At 40.6% G+C, this 12,986-nt stretch overlaps 1 protein-coding gene across 12 annotated transcripts in view; it reads left to right on the top strand.

Annotated features, from left to right (window-relative positions):
• The window catches only part of SMG7 (SMG7 nonsense mediated mRNA decay factor), a 69,242-nt gene extending 57,505 nt beyond the window's left edge, over nucleotides 1-11,737 (top strand). For 2 of the 12 annotated variants that reach the window (XM_063428277.1, XM_063428279.1), the window contains exons 17-23: nucleotides 671-1,057; nucleotides 1,831-1,980; nucleotides 5,799-5,879; nucleotides 6,020-6,179; nucleotides 6,408-6,611; nucleotides 7,373-7,524; nucleotides 9,412-11,737. In XM_063428277.1, coding sequence (XP_063284347.1) covers nucleotides 671-1,057; nucleotides 1,831-1,980; nucleotides 5,799-5,879; nucleotides 6,020-6,179; nucleotides 6,408-6,611; nucleotides 7,373-7,524; nucleotides 9,412-9,525 — 1,248 coding nt within the window. In that variant the 3' untranslated portion in view covers nucleotides 9,526-11,737. The remainder of the gene's footprint in view (nucleotides 1-670; nucleotides 1,058-1,830; nucleotides 1,981-5,798; nucleotides 5,880-6,019; nucleotides 6,180-6,407; nucleotides 6,612-7,372; nucleotides 7,525-9,411) is intronic. The other 10 variants (XM_063428281.1, XM_063428280.1, XM_063428285.1 and 7 more) reach the window with 8 other exon arrangements.
• Nucleotides 11,738-12,986: the final 1,249 nt, after the last annotated feature.

Here is a 12,986-nt window from a genome sequence, read left to right as displayed (position 1 = left end):
AGCTGTATTCTTTTGCATTAGGAGTTAGGTCCATTGAATTAGTGTTTTCCTATGGAAATTTAAAAGATGCAGGATGTCCTCATACAAAGCGTGAGGACGTCCAGCGTCTTTTCACAGAGTTAAACTGCCTCTAGTAGCTCTCTGGTGGTCTTTACAAAGTCCACAGTGAGTTGTATTAAACATATGTAATTTTTATTTTTTTTGAGGTTTGTAGTGTGGTGGTGTATTTTGAAAGTCTTATTTTATGTATTTTGTTGTTGACAGTAGTGTGGTAGAATGAGCAGATTTTGAGGAATGGGGCAAAAAGATAAGGAGAGATACTGCTAGTGTGTTATATAATATATATAAAGTTATATAATAATTAGATTGCGGTAGATACCCCTTGGAGACTTATGTTTTTGCAAGATTCTGTGCTTTTTATAACCGAGGCCATTTTTAATCATATGCATTTGTTCTACCATTTTTTTTCTCTTACCTAGTGCATGTTCCATATTGGGAGGTGTGGGGGTGGTTAAGGACAAAAAAAAAGTATTTGTGATGTGATCTATGGCACAACTCATAGATGATACTATCCATAAGAATGGTGCACATTGAGACATACTATGTGTCCTCACTTCTATAGAACCTATGCAAAGTGTTTATTTTTTATTTTTTATTCTGTCCTTATTAGTACCAGCAAGCCGATGCATCCAAGCAGTTATGGAGTTCTCCTCCAGTCTCTAACTCAATGGGAAAGGTGATGCCCATGAAACAGTCCTATTATATGGATAGCCGATTACCAGCAGAACCTTTGAGTATGTTGGAGCAGTGCTTGCAGCAGCACTCAGTCATGCAGCAGCCTCTGGAGAAAAAGATCAAATCTTACCCGATGGATGCCTATAACCAGAGCACATCTGATAAGATGACAGACTTCTATTGGAATGACAACTCCTCCTTCAACTTAAATGACAGCAGGGCCCTTCTTGCACAGCAATCCCTTAATAACCAAAGGGGCAAGCGTCCGCCCACAAGCTTCCGTTCATCCGGCCCAGAGCCAATGACTCGAATGCCATTTGAGGTAAGAAGAATTATTTTGTGTGCGTCTCTCCCCTCCAAAGATTATTTGTGTTCTGGTACTGTCAAGACATATTTCACACAGTCACCTTGTGCTGATCATCTATTTTATAATTGTGTGATAGTCTCAGTCCTCTTCTTTTGTTATTCCTTACACACAAGTGGGGATTTAAAAACTACTCTTTTTGTGTTGTACTTAGATCCTTTTTTTTTGGCATAAATCCCATCAGTGCTTCCTTAGTTCCTTGCTTAATCCGTGATAACTAGCATGCAGTCTTACACCTTGGATTCAGGCTGAAGGTGTCAAACTGCCGTCCTCCACTCTGCCACTCCAAAAATGAATTTGAATGAATGTGAATATTTTTTTAGCATTCTTTTCATAAAGAATCATGGGAGTGTGTCCCAAGAATAGCTGGTAAGACAAAGTTTGATCATTCCAATACAGATAGTTTAATGGCAAATAAATCAAATAAACTTTATATTCTTTCAAAGAGTAATATAAGATTTTCAAAATAGTCGGTGCCATATAGAATATTCAATTTGTCATTCCTGTAAGTAGAATATTAGTAGCCGATACACTTAGTAAAGTACTTGGTGTGTTGCAGCCAGTCAATGGCCTAGGAGTCCGCTGTATGGTTTAAATCCTCACTCGTGTTCTACAAATGACCTTTTTATCATTCCTTTTTATCATTCTGTGTAACTCTTCTCTCCATTTTATTTTTCTGTTTCTTTCCTCTCTCTTCCTTCCTGTTTCTTTCTGCTTGTCTCTCTTACTAGGAGCCCAAGCGTTCCCCTCTCCTGCCCCCGGACCTGTTAAAGAGTCTGGCTGCTCTAGAGGAGGAGGAAGAGCTGGCTTTCTCCCCTCCTCCTGATCTTTACCCAGCTCTGCTCGGCCCTCTGGCTTCTCTCCCTGGACGAAGCCTCTTTGTATGTATTCGGTTTGGTGGGCTGTTTTTTCTTTTCTGCTTCTCTCAAAGTTTTCTCCCAGTGGTGGTTTTACTGTCTCTGTCTAAAACATGAAGTCTGGATCGGTCATTCTTAGCTATCGTATTTGGCCTACAGTACTGTTTTAGATCAATAACTGGAGAACCGAAGATTTCAACTTAAGGTCAACTTCTATTATAAAGCACTTTGAGGCAAGCAGTACTAAAATGGATGTCCTTTATGTACATTATGGTTTAATAACTTCAGAATTTTTTTATTTTATTTTTATAGCAAACAGTCTGTCTTTAGTATGTTTCCATCTGTGTTTTATCTGGTCAATGAATGACTAGGTTTTTCCTGATTGGTTGCTCAGTGTGTTTGTTCTTAGATGAGAGTTGATTTAAAGGAACACTTCATGCACCATAATCACTACAGCTCGCTAATCATAATGCTAGCAAGATAGTGTAGCTGGGGCTTTAATCGGCTAAGCTTAGAGTTCGAACTTCAGAGTTCCAGTCATAGCAACGTGTGTTCACACTGCTATTTTCATACCTCTGAAATATAAAATACCTATTTAGTTGTGCTACGGTAAGCTACATTACCATTGGTTTGCGTGAGGAAAATTGTTATGTATATAAATAATTATTACTGGCAGCATTGTTATTATAATCTATAATTACTTGCAACTTCCGCCTAGTTGTTAAAGTTTTTGAATGCTTTCATTGTAATATCCTCCAGAAGGTACCAGACAAACTGCAAAATGTATATGTATACAACCAAGTTGATAATAAGGCACTATCATTAGCTTTATTTCTAATTCACAAGTCCACTTTAATTCCATAGACTCCTTTCTTCAAAATACAGAACTGAAACTTATTTGCATGCATTGGACAAGTGAAGGTGAACTAGTTTGTATTTTCCAAGATTCACGTGGGGAGGAGAAAAAAAAAAATCTCCCTGTAGAAAAAGTGAGACAAGGCCTTTCACCTACAGCCACTGCTGATAGGCTGTATATTGGTACATATTGATGAAAAGCATACACACACATTCCATCCCACCAAACGCATTGTCTGCAGTTCAGGGTGGATTTTAAAATGTATGGGTCACTTTAATGCTAGGGAAGAATTTATTGGGGTGAGTAAGTGAGATAAGTAAAACAAGCTCTACTCAGCAGTTGTCTTGTGAACAACATGGTTGCCCCATCATGCTCTGGGCTTACACAGGCATCTGCACTAGACATGTGCATTCGTTTTCGTACGGATATGATTTCGTCCTGAAAGTTCTGGTTTTTTCGTATTCGAAGCCCTACAAACTAAATATAAGCTAAATGAAAGGGCAAATGTTGAATGTATTACCTTTTCGTTTCGTTCATTTAATAGACTCCGTGCTGCAGGGGAATTAACCCCCACAGCACGGAGAAAATAACATTGCGCATGCGCGGAAAAACCCAAAACAAAACCAAGGAGGGAACCAGCAGCGCTACCAGCTCGCTCCTTGTAGTAATATTAATTCCTACCCACCCCATCTCCCCCCCATTAAAACCTATGTGGGTCAATATTGCCTCCATATTAATAAAAGGGAGGTTAAATCCTCCCGCATGCCCCTACTCGTGGCATGCCGCCTAAACAAATGTAAAATTACTACTGATTGGGCAACTACTACCATTGGTGGGAAACAGAATATAACTAAAATGGGTTGGGGGGGAGGGGGGGGACGACGACATAATGTCACGGGTGAAGGCTACTAATATAAACAGAGGGATCTAATGTCCCCCCTGGTCTCCACCCATGAGCGGCAGTTGTGGACTTTAATTAAAGGGGGGACCTAATGTCTCCCTAGTCCCCACCCATGAACGGCAGGTGGGGACCGAAAATAAATAATTGGGGTGACCTAATGTCCCCACCTATGAGCGACAGGTGGGGACTAGTGATGTCCCGAACAGTTCGCCGGGAACCGTTCGCCGTCGAACATAGCGTGTTCGCGTTCGCCCCCTATTCGTTATGGAGGTGGGAGGGTCTGGGAGTGAGGGTCTGCTGCTGATTGGCTGGAATGTGTCTGCTGACTGTGAGGTACAGGGTCAAAGTTTACTCAATGATGACGAATAGGGGGCGGACCGAACATCGCGCGTGTTCGCGACCGTGAACACGCTATGTTCGCCGGCGAACTGTTCGGGACATCACTAGTGGGGACCACTTATTAATTAAAGGGGGACCTAATGTTTCCCCTGGTCCTCACCCATGAGCGGCGGGTGGGGACCCTAAATAAAGAAATTATTGGGGGGAGGTTAAACAAATAATAAAGTGACTAGGGGTCCCCAAGCTCCTAGTCACCCCCCTTACCTGTCAGTCTCTTCATTGACCTGTCAGAGCACTCTGATTGGTTGGCTTAAACCAACCAATCAGAGCTCTCTGAGCCCAATTGCAGGGTGGGGGAAGGCCTTATAAGCCTTTTCCCGCACAGTGGAGCTCATTCTTCACCGTGCCCTCCATTGGTGAAGGATTCTTTTTTTTTTTTTTTTACAGTCAGGGATTTTTTTTTTCTGTTTTTTTTTTTTGTGCTCTGGTTTTGTTTGTTTGTTACATTTTTTTATAACAGTTGCGACGGGTATTATGGATTTTTATTTGGCCTTTTTTGGGGGTTGAAGAAAGAAAAGAGACATCTAATGGTAAGTATCAAAATTTATTTTACAGGATGTTAGTTTATTGCCTCCTCCCCCCACCCCCACCCCCCACCCCCCTCACTATTATTAGGTAGGGTATTTTTATTTCGGGGGGGGCGGCGGGGGGAGTAACTAGGGTCATGAGGACCTCTAGTCACTTTATTATTTGTGGTGATGGATGGGGACCCACTGCTAATGGATGGGGACCTGGGGGGGCATTAGGTCCCCCCATTATTTATTTATTTAGGGTCTACACCCGCCGCTTATGGGTGGGGATCAGAGGGGACATTAGGTCCCCTCTTTAATTAATTAGGCTGTGTAGGGGCATGCAGGAGGATTTAACCGCTCTTTTATTAATAGGGGGGGGGGTGCATAGATGACCCCCTTAGGTGTTTTAATGCAGTGGTGGGGGTAGGAATCGTTATTTATTACAAGGAAGGAGCTGGTAGCACTGCCGGCTCCCTCATTGCTTTTTTACAAAAAATTTTTTTTTTGGTGCAGTGCTGTTTTCATCCTAATGGACAAAAACAAATTATTTTTTAACAAATTTCATTCGAAAATGAATGAGTTGTGGATACAATTCGGGATTGACAAATGTCATTTTTATTTAGTACGAAATCATTCGTACAAAATGAAAATTTCACTGGTGCACATGTCTAATCTGCACAGAAATGCAATATTCTATCAATATAATCACCTGCTTGCTGGGGCATGCCTTCAGTAGTGCCATAAGTGCACAAAGCACTGAGAGTGTTAATTCAACGTATATGATGTGCTCAGACATACCAATTAATGAAAAAAAAACAAAAAAACATTTTTTTTTAAATGAACATTTACTGACGATCCTATAAAAATCGAAGCAGAATCCACAGCTAACTTTTTTAAAGCACTCAGTAGTGGCTGTTGAATAGAGTGTTCTAGCAACCATTCATTTACTTTGCTGCTGCTAACAGGGTAAAAGTTATTTTATATTTGACCCGGGCCATCAAATAATTCTGAAACGCATCCTTTTTATCCGCTGTGGATGGGGTTAAAAAAAACAAAAAAACTAATTTTACCATGCTAAGCAATGGGTTGCTCAATCCCTGGCACTCAAAGTTCTATGCATAGGTATAGTAAATAAATGGGTATGGCAGTAAGTGTTTCTCTCTTTCTTTTGGAGAAGTCTCTTCTGGAAAAGCCATCTGAACTGATATCCCAGCCCACCTCTTTCCTCTCACTCACTGGATTTTCACTGAGCCAGGTAAGAGGTGGTTTTGCGTGGATATAAATTCCTGAGTAGTTGAATAATTGGGATGGGACCATCTGTGCTTATTCTTTTTGTTGAAGTAGGCAATGTTTAATTGTATTATTTGTTGACAATACTATTACTTGTAATTGCAGGAAAGATTCCCCAGTAACAGCATGTTTAATGAGGTGTACGGCAAACCTCCTTGCACTAGCACAAAGCATGAGGTCTGTCCACCCATGGGGCAGCAGGAGACCTCCCTCTACTCTCTGTTTGAGGGCAAACCTTGGTCACCATCACTTCCGGCAAGCTCAGGTAATGAAGAAAACATGTAAAGCTCAATACATTAAAGATGACTATTTAGGAAAGAATATTTGACTGTAACTTAGTTCACTACCAGAATGTTTGATTAGCTTAATTCAGTTGCATAGCTGGTTTATATGTTTTATGTAATAATGTTAATTTAATTAAATTAATTAATTTTCTTCCCATGCTGCTTTGCACTGATCAGAGTTTTTGATTGTTTTATTTCGTTCCACTCAGCTAATGTTAGCTTCCCAAATGGTTGTTTGACAGATCACTCTACACCAGCCAGCCAGTCACCTCATTCCTCAAACCCAAGCAGCCTTCCCAGTTCTCCGCCTACCCACAACCACACATCTCAGCCGTTCTCCAATTTTGGGCCTATTGGTACTCCAGACAGCAGAGATCGACGAGCTGTTGATCGTTGGAAAACTGACAAGCCAGGTGGGTTTTTCCATTGTGTTTGTCTTGTTCAGAATATAATTTTTTAAAATAATGTATACATATGCATTAAATGAACATTTTGCAGATATTGCTTTTCTTTTCTTTTTTTAAATCATCGGCTTAATGTTTTTGGGGAGGGGTTGCCTGTTTTCAAAAATTCTATTGCTAGGAAGTCCTATTATCTGATACCTAGGCACCAAGTTATCACTTTGCAGTAAGGGTAAGGGTCTGCTCCTACAAGATTCTTAATTCTTCCCTTTTTATGAACACCCCCATTTATAGGAATCTTGTCTTTATTTCATTTTATATACACTTTTTCTCAAAGAGAAAGACGCACAGCATTGTAGCAGGACAATTCTCAACATATACTTACAGTACAGCAAACACTGACATTTCCATGTGATGATTTTATTTTTTTTAATGTATATTAGTAACTTCACATTTGACACAGCAATCCAGTTCTGTCCTGGCAGACAATGCATTGAAAGAGGAGAAACTGGAATATTGTTTTTCTCCTCCTCCACAAACTGGAAATTGAGAGAAAACAGTCAAGATTACTAGAACATGATTAACAAAGATCAAAAATGCTCAAGATTTCACACTCATTTCCAGGCTTGAAGTAAATACAGCAGTGTGCATATCTACATTTTGTTATTTATCAGACCGTTTTTTATCAGTTTCCCTTTGAAGTGTGGTTTTGTGTTGTCTTGAATAACTTCCCTGCTCTTGTAATGTTTAAATTGAATATATATCTTTTCTAGCAATGGGTGGCTTTGGTCTTGACTACTTGTCCGTGAATTCATCTTCGGAGAACAGCTGGCGCCAAGTGAACAATTCCAGCAATGTCAACACTTGGGCAGCTCACGGTAATACCCGAGAGGACTCATCTGCTGCTCTCATGGAGAGCTTGAAGGTATGGAGTTTATTTAATAATTGACGTTTTGGCGATTTACACACGTCATCTTACTTCTAAAAGGGGACATGAAAAAATACCATTGCTTTTATTCTAGGGGCCATTTTTTTTTTTCTTCTTCTAAACAAAGATTTATTTTCAAGGAGAAAAATATAATTCTTCAAAAAACACTATAGTCACCAGAACCACTACAACTTAATGTAGTGGTTTGGTGTCTACAGCCTATCCCTTCAAGATTTTCAATGTAAACCTGGCCTTTTCAGAGAAAAGGCAAAGTTTACAGTGCTGCCTGGTAACACCTTTAGTGGCAGTCACTCAGTCTAGTGCAGCACCTCCACTGAGCATATTCACGCATTGCATAGAGGCACAGAACATTCCCCATTGAGATGCATTGATTCAATGTATATCTATGAGGAGATGCTGATTGGCGCAGTGTGGTGTTTGTGCCGCGCATGTACAATAGCCTCCCAATGCTTTCATTAAGATTGATAATCTCAGCTGTGTCCAACTGTAATCTTCAAGCTATTCATGTTTTGCTCCCTCATGCGCTGTTTAGTGATGCCGGGCTGGAGTGACATCATATCCTGGCTCCCGACATCACAGCAGGAAGCACAAGGGAGCAGAGCAGGAAGATTACAGCTCCCTCGCCGCCTCCATTCCGCACAGTTGCCCACCTCGGGGGGGGAACTCTATGGTGGCCAGTGCTGAATGGGCTTTCAAGCACCCAAGATTTATCAAACTCTGTCCTGTAATACCTTCTAATCCTGAAAGTTTTGTGAGGAACACTTGAGGCCGTTTGAGACCTTGTAAAATAGAAATTATGGGAAATGTAAGTTGATTGAATTTAAAGGATAACTAAAGGCACCCAGACCCTTTAATCTCAATGAACTGGTGTGGATGCGGTGGCCTTTTAGTTTTATCTCTGCAATGTAAAACATTGCATGGTTAACACACCTCCTTTCCGGACAGCCATTAGAGGCACTTTTACATTGAATCAAACTCTGTTCACAATCAAATGTTGCTCCTAGAGCAGTAATTGGTGCGGTGCGACTATTCGCTTCGCATGCGTACTAGCCTCCCAATACCTCTGGAAACATTGGAGTAGCTGAGATTATCAAGATTGATTGATTTGATCTCAGTCAAGGAATCCGGGCTGCACTGAGAGGGAAGACTCACCTTTTTCATGTATTCTAAGGGAGCCAGACCTCTAAACACCTTCAGGACACTATAATGGATATATTAGGAATACATGTTTGTAGTTTTTTTTTTTTTTTTTTCAAATGCATTTAACAAAATAAAAATGGTTGACTTTAGTTTCACGATTCAAATATTCTCTTAAGAATGACATAGATCTGTCTGTGTGTGGATGTATATGTGTGTGTATATATCTATAGATAAAGAGATATAGATATATATAGTTAATACAATGTTAAACAAATATCTGCACACCAGTCAAGCCATACGACTTGCTTTTCCCCTCAGAAATCACACATTTGCAGTGATGTTACTACCACAAAGGATTCTGGGTGGGCATCTGCAAATTAGCTTAACAAAGAATCACATTTTTGTCTCATTCCATTTTAAACATGGATTCCTTTTGAGTCTGTATTTGCTGTATACAACTGCTTGGAAACACAGCTTGGGAAAAGATGCAAAGCCAGTGAACCACTCATGGCTTAACATTGTATTAACTATCTACAGACTTCAGGTGGAAGGGGTTTTCAATCACAATTTTTTTCGCCACCATAACCTATTTGGTGTATGTGTGAATGTATGTAATTATGTATGTGTGTGTGTATATATATGTATATATATTCTGTTTTGTGGTGTTCTTCTGTGGGTAGTAAGCATGATCGTTGTGTAACCATTGATATGTTTCTTTCTCAGTCCATCTGGTCAACCACGATGATGCACCCTGGCCCTTCAGCCTTGGAGCAGCTCTTGATGCAGCAGAAGGAGAAGCAGCAACGAGGGCAAGGATCACTGAACCCCCCGCACTGAGGAATACGGGGAGAAGAATTAAGTGACATATGGCATGACGGATCAGCAGCACAGGGCAGGATCTGTCCTGAGCCCTGAGGAGGGCAGCCTTCTCTCCCCCCTCACCGATCTGGGGGGAGCATGTGTGGGAGAGCGTCCAGCAATTCCCACACAATCTGAAAACCCCCAGCCCCGCAGGCGGCAACGTCACCTGACGGACACAGCAGGAAGTTCCCATCCAGAAGGAACATGGGGCTTCTTGAGTTTAGGGGGAAGGGGCTATTGTGCCCCCATCTTTCTCGTTATTTGTGCATGCCTCTCACAGCACCCCCCAAACCTATGCCTAACACATGGATAGAAAATATCCCCCAGCAGCGTAAGGCAGGCAGGGGAAATGAGAACCTCCCTCTGAGCATCCAAGTTTTAATGAGTTTTATGGTTGTTTTTCATGGTGGAGGATGTATACCTCCACATCCTAATTGCAGCCGAATGTCAGGAATTCTCTCTATTAGAGGAAGCAGAGGGACTTGTCCCCTCTCATCCATCAGCTTGTGCTGGCTGAAGGAGGTGTGATTGGCTGGGTGGCTTTATTTCTTTTCCTTTCCCCTCTTTGGGGAACAGGTGAGGGGGTGAGTGTTTGTGTTATGGTTATGGATGCTTGCTTGTTCCCATTGAGTGTCCTTAATCTACTTTGGTGTCTGTCTCCCTGCCTGCTTTATTGTCATGTGTGTTTGTGTGTGTGTGCGCTCCATGTTCCCTTAAGGCTGTGTATTGCAGGATGGGTGCTGACATATTAGAAGGTGGTGCTTTTAAGGTGGGGCAGGAATTAGGACAAGTAGATGCTAGATAAACAGCCTCACAGTTGTTACAGCTAGACTGCAGCTGTAGGTGGTTTTCTTACCCTGCCCCTTTGAAAAAGTCCCTTTCATCTGGCAGAAAGGTAACGGAAGTATTGGATCAAGTGGCAATGCAATGTCGGATACACATGCCAGAGTTCATAGCACAAATCAAGAACAGAGATTGTTCTATCCTCTTCATTTCTCCGGCATCCTGAATAGCATTGCACACAAGAAGTGTGTGAGCATCAGGATGTTTATGCTAGTTGATGAGCACATGGTCAGATAGACATGCAGTGTAAAAGACAGGGGTGCCCTCACTTTTACAGTTACGAGGAAAGAGTGGTTCTTCTTGTCACAACTCTGTCATGTAGCATTGGTGTATTTCTGTGTATGCCAAGAGTACCAGTGCGTACTCCAGCACGTTCAACACTTCATCCATTGAACATACACGTTACATACTATATGGGACTGGCTGTCTTGCCCATAATCTAGGTTTCTCCTGGACGAAGCAGTTCCACTTGACTGGACAAACAGGTGACGAGATGTCCTTTTGGCCATCCTTCCTTTAGCAGGATCTAGAGAGTGCAGAGACTCCTATCCACTCCCACCTTTCCTTGTGTTCTTGTGTGAGCACCGTTCGCTCGGATCTGCTTTACCATTAATAAACTCATCTTCTCTACAGCTACCTGCATGAGTTGTCTTTCTTTCCTCTTGGAACAAAAACAATATGTAACGACTTTTTAGAACTCCTCGTATGCCCCCTACATTATTTGATGGACAACCTTGCAAATAGTGATGTGCTTTAAGTACTAGAAGGAATGGTTATATTTTATTTATTAAGGGATGAACTATTTTTATTTTTTTTCTCGGATTATAGTGATCGGGTGGTTGTTCAACCAGTAGAAGCGAGATTTCACATTAGTGCAGCTACCGTATATATATCGGAGTATATCCCCCCCCACATCTCTTTCCGCTCTTGAACTTGAAGCAATCACACCATCTCAATATTGGAGTCCATTAGAGAAAACAAAGAAGGATTGTTGGCTATTGGTTGCAACACTCATTATTGGAAGAGGCGGTTGCGAGGATGGTGTTTTCTTTATCAATTTAAAAGATGATTCTTTGTGTGTGTGTGCGCAATAGAGATGTGTGTTTGAGGAGTTATTTTTTTTTATTTTATCAATCAAGAATTCCTACACTGGAGGTGTGAAAACATTATTTTTAATTACACTGTATGACAGTAGATGAATCCTAATAAGATTTATAGAAATTCCAAAACAGACCTATGCCAAGGTAGTACTGACTGCATTAAGCAAAACTGTTATCATCAAGAGCTATTATGGGAGGGCTATCTTACTGGCACTTAAGTTTTAATAAATATTATTTTAAGATCATCTGGCAATGTTGTGTGCACTTATTGATTAATCTTAAACTATGCTATTATCTGGATGTGTATTGTTCAAATTATATTCTAATAGCTTGCGTATTCTGTCTGTTTACATAGAGGCAACACTTGATTGATATTTTTGTTAATGGGACATAAAAGCTCCCCACCCCCATCAACAAAATGTTTTGAATTTGTATTTATTTTTTTCTTCTTCAAAATGTTAAGGGGTCTTTTGTGAGCTTTGTTGGAAATTGCCTCAAGAGAACTACTAGTTCAAACTTCTGAGTCCCAGTTTATGTTTCCCAACAGGGTTTAAACAATTTCCCATACTTTTACGTTTGATAAAATGAGTACCAAGAAATGGTGTAATATCTTATTCGATAGCATACTTTAAGACTAGATTTAAATCCATCCTTCTCGGTAAAAGAGTTTAAAGTACATATATCTAAAATATTTGTATGATAATGGGAGATTAATGTTGCTTAGAACCCAGTTTTACAATGTTTTCGTAAAATATATTCCAATCTCACCATTTCCAAACTCTCAGCTCAACCATGCCTCCTTAAGGCACTATGAAAAACACAATGTATTGTTAATTTTTTCAGTGTTTACCATGGTATTTGGTACTGTTAGTACTTGTAAAATGGGAAATCTCAAACTGTTGTTCACATAAAGTTTATTATTCTAAATATGTTTGACAAATGACTCTGGGTTGGTATGGCACCAAAACACCAACAGTGCACTGCCTGGAGCGTTTTTATGCCCTCCCAGTGTAATTTATCAAACTGTTTTAAAAAAGTTTGACAACTTACAAGAGTGCATCTGGCACCCATGGCTGCATACTGTGCCTCAAGATTCTCCTGCAGAAGAATTTAGTTAGCATTACTGAGGTAAGCAGAGTCGCTTTTGTTGGCTGAGCGCATCAGCGGAGTTGATGGATTACACTGGGATACATTCAAGACACTCCTGGCACCACAACCACTGCAGGCGATTGTAGTGTTCAGGGTGCTTGAAGCGTTCCTTTTATAGCTCTTCTCTAGATAATCTACAGTGGATTCAGGTCGTCCTGCAGGTATATTTTCCAGCCACAAGTGATAGAAGGTAACATCAGCATTTAAATTTTATTACTGAAAAAATTACTTTAGACTTGGAGTAATATCCTCAGATCTAATCTACAGACATACATAATTATTGTGGTGTGGAAGGGTCTGCTTTCTGCCTGAAGTCAATTGGAATTTAAATTCATCATTGCTCAA

This window comes from Pelobates fuscus, chromosome 7 (assembly GCF_036172605.1).
Source record: "Pelobates fuscus isolate aPelFus1 chromosome 7, aPelFus1.pri, whole genome shotgun sequence".
Classification (NCBI taxonomy): Eukaryota; Metazoa; Chordata; class Amphibia; order Anura; family Pelobatidae; genus Pelobates; species Pelobates fuscus.
This window is presented reverse-complemented; position numbering and strand designations above follow the sequence as displayed.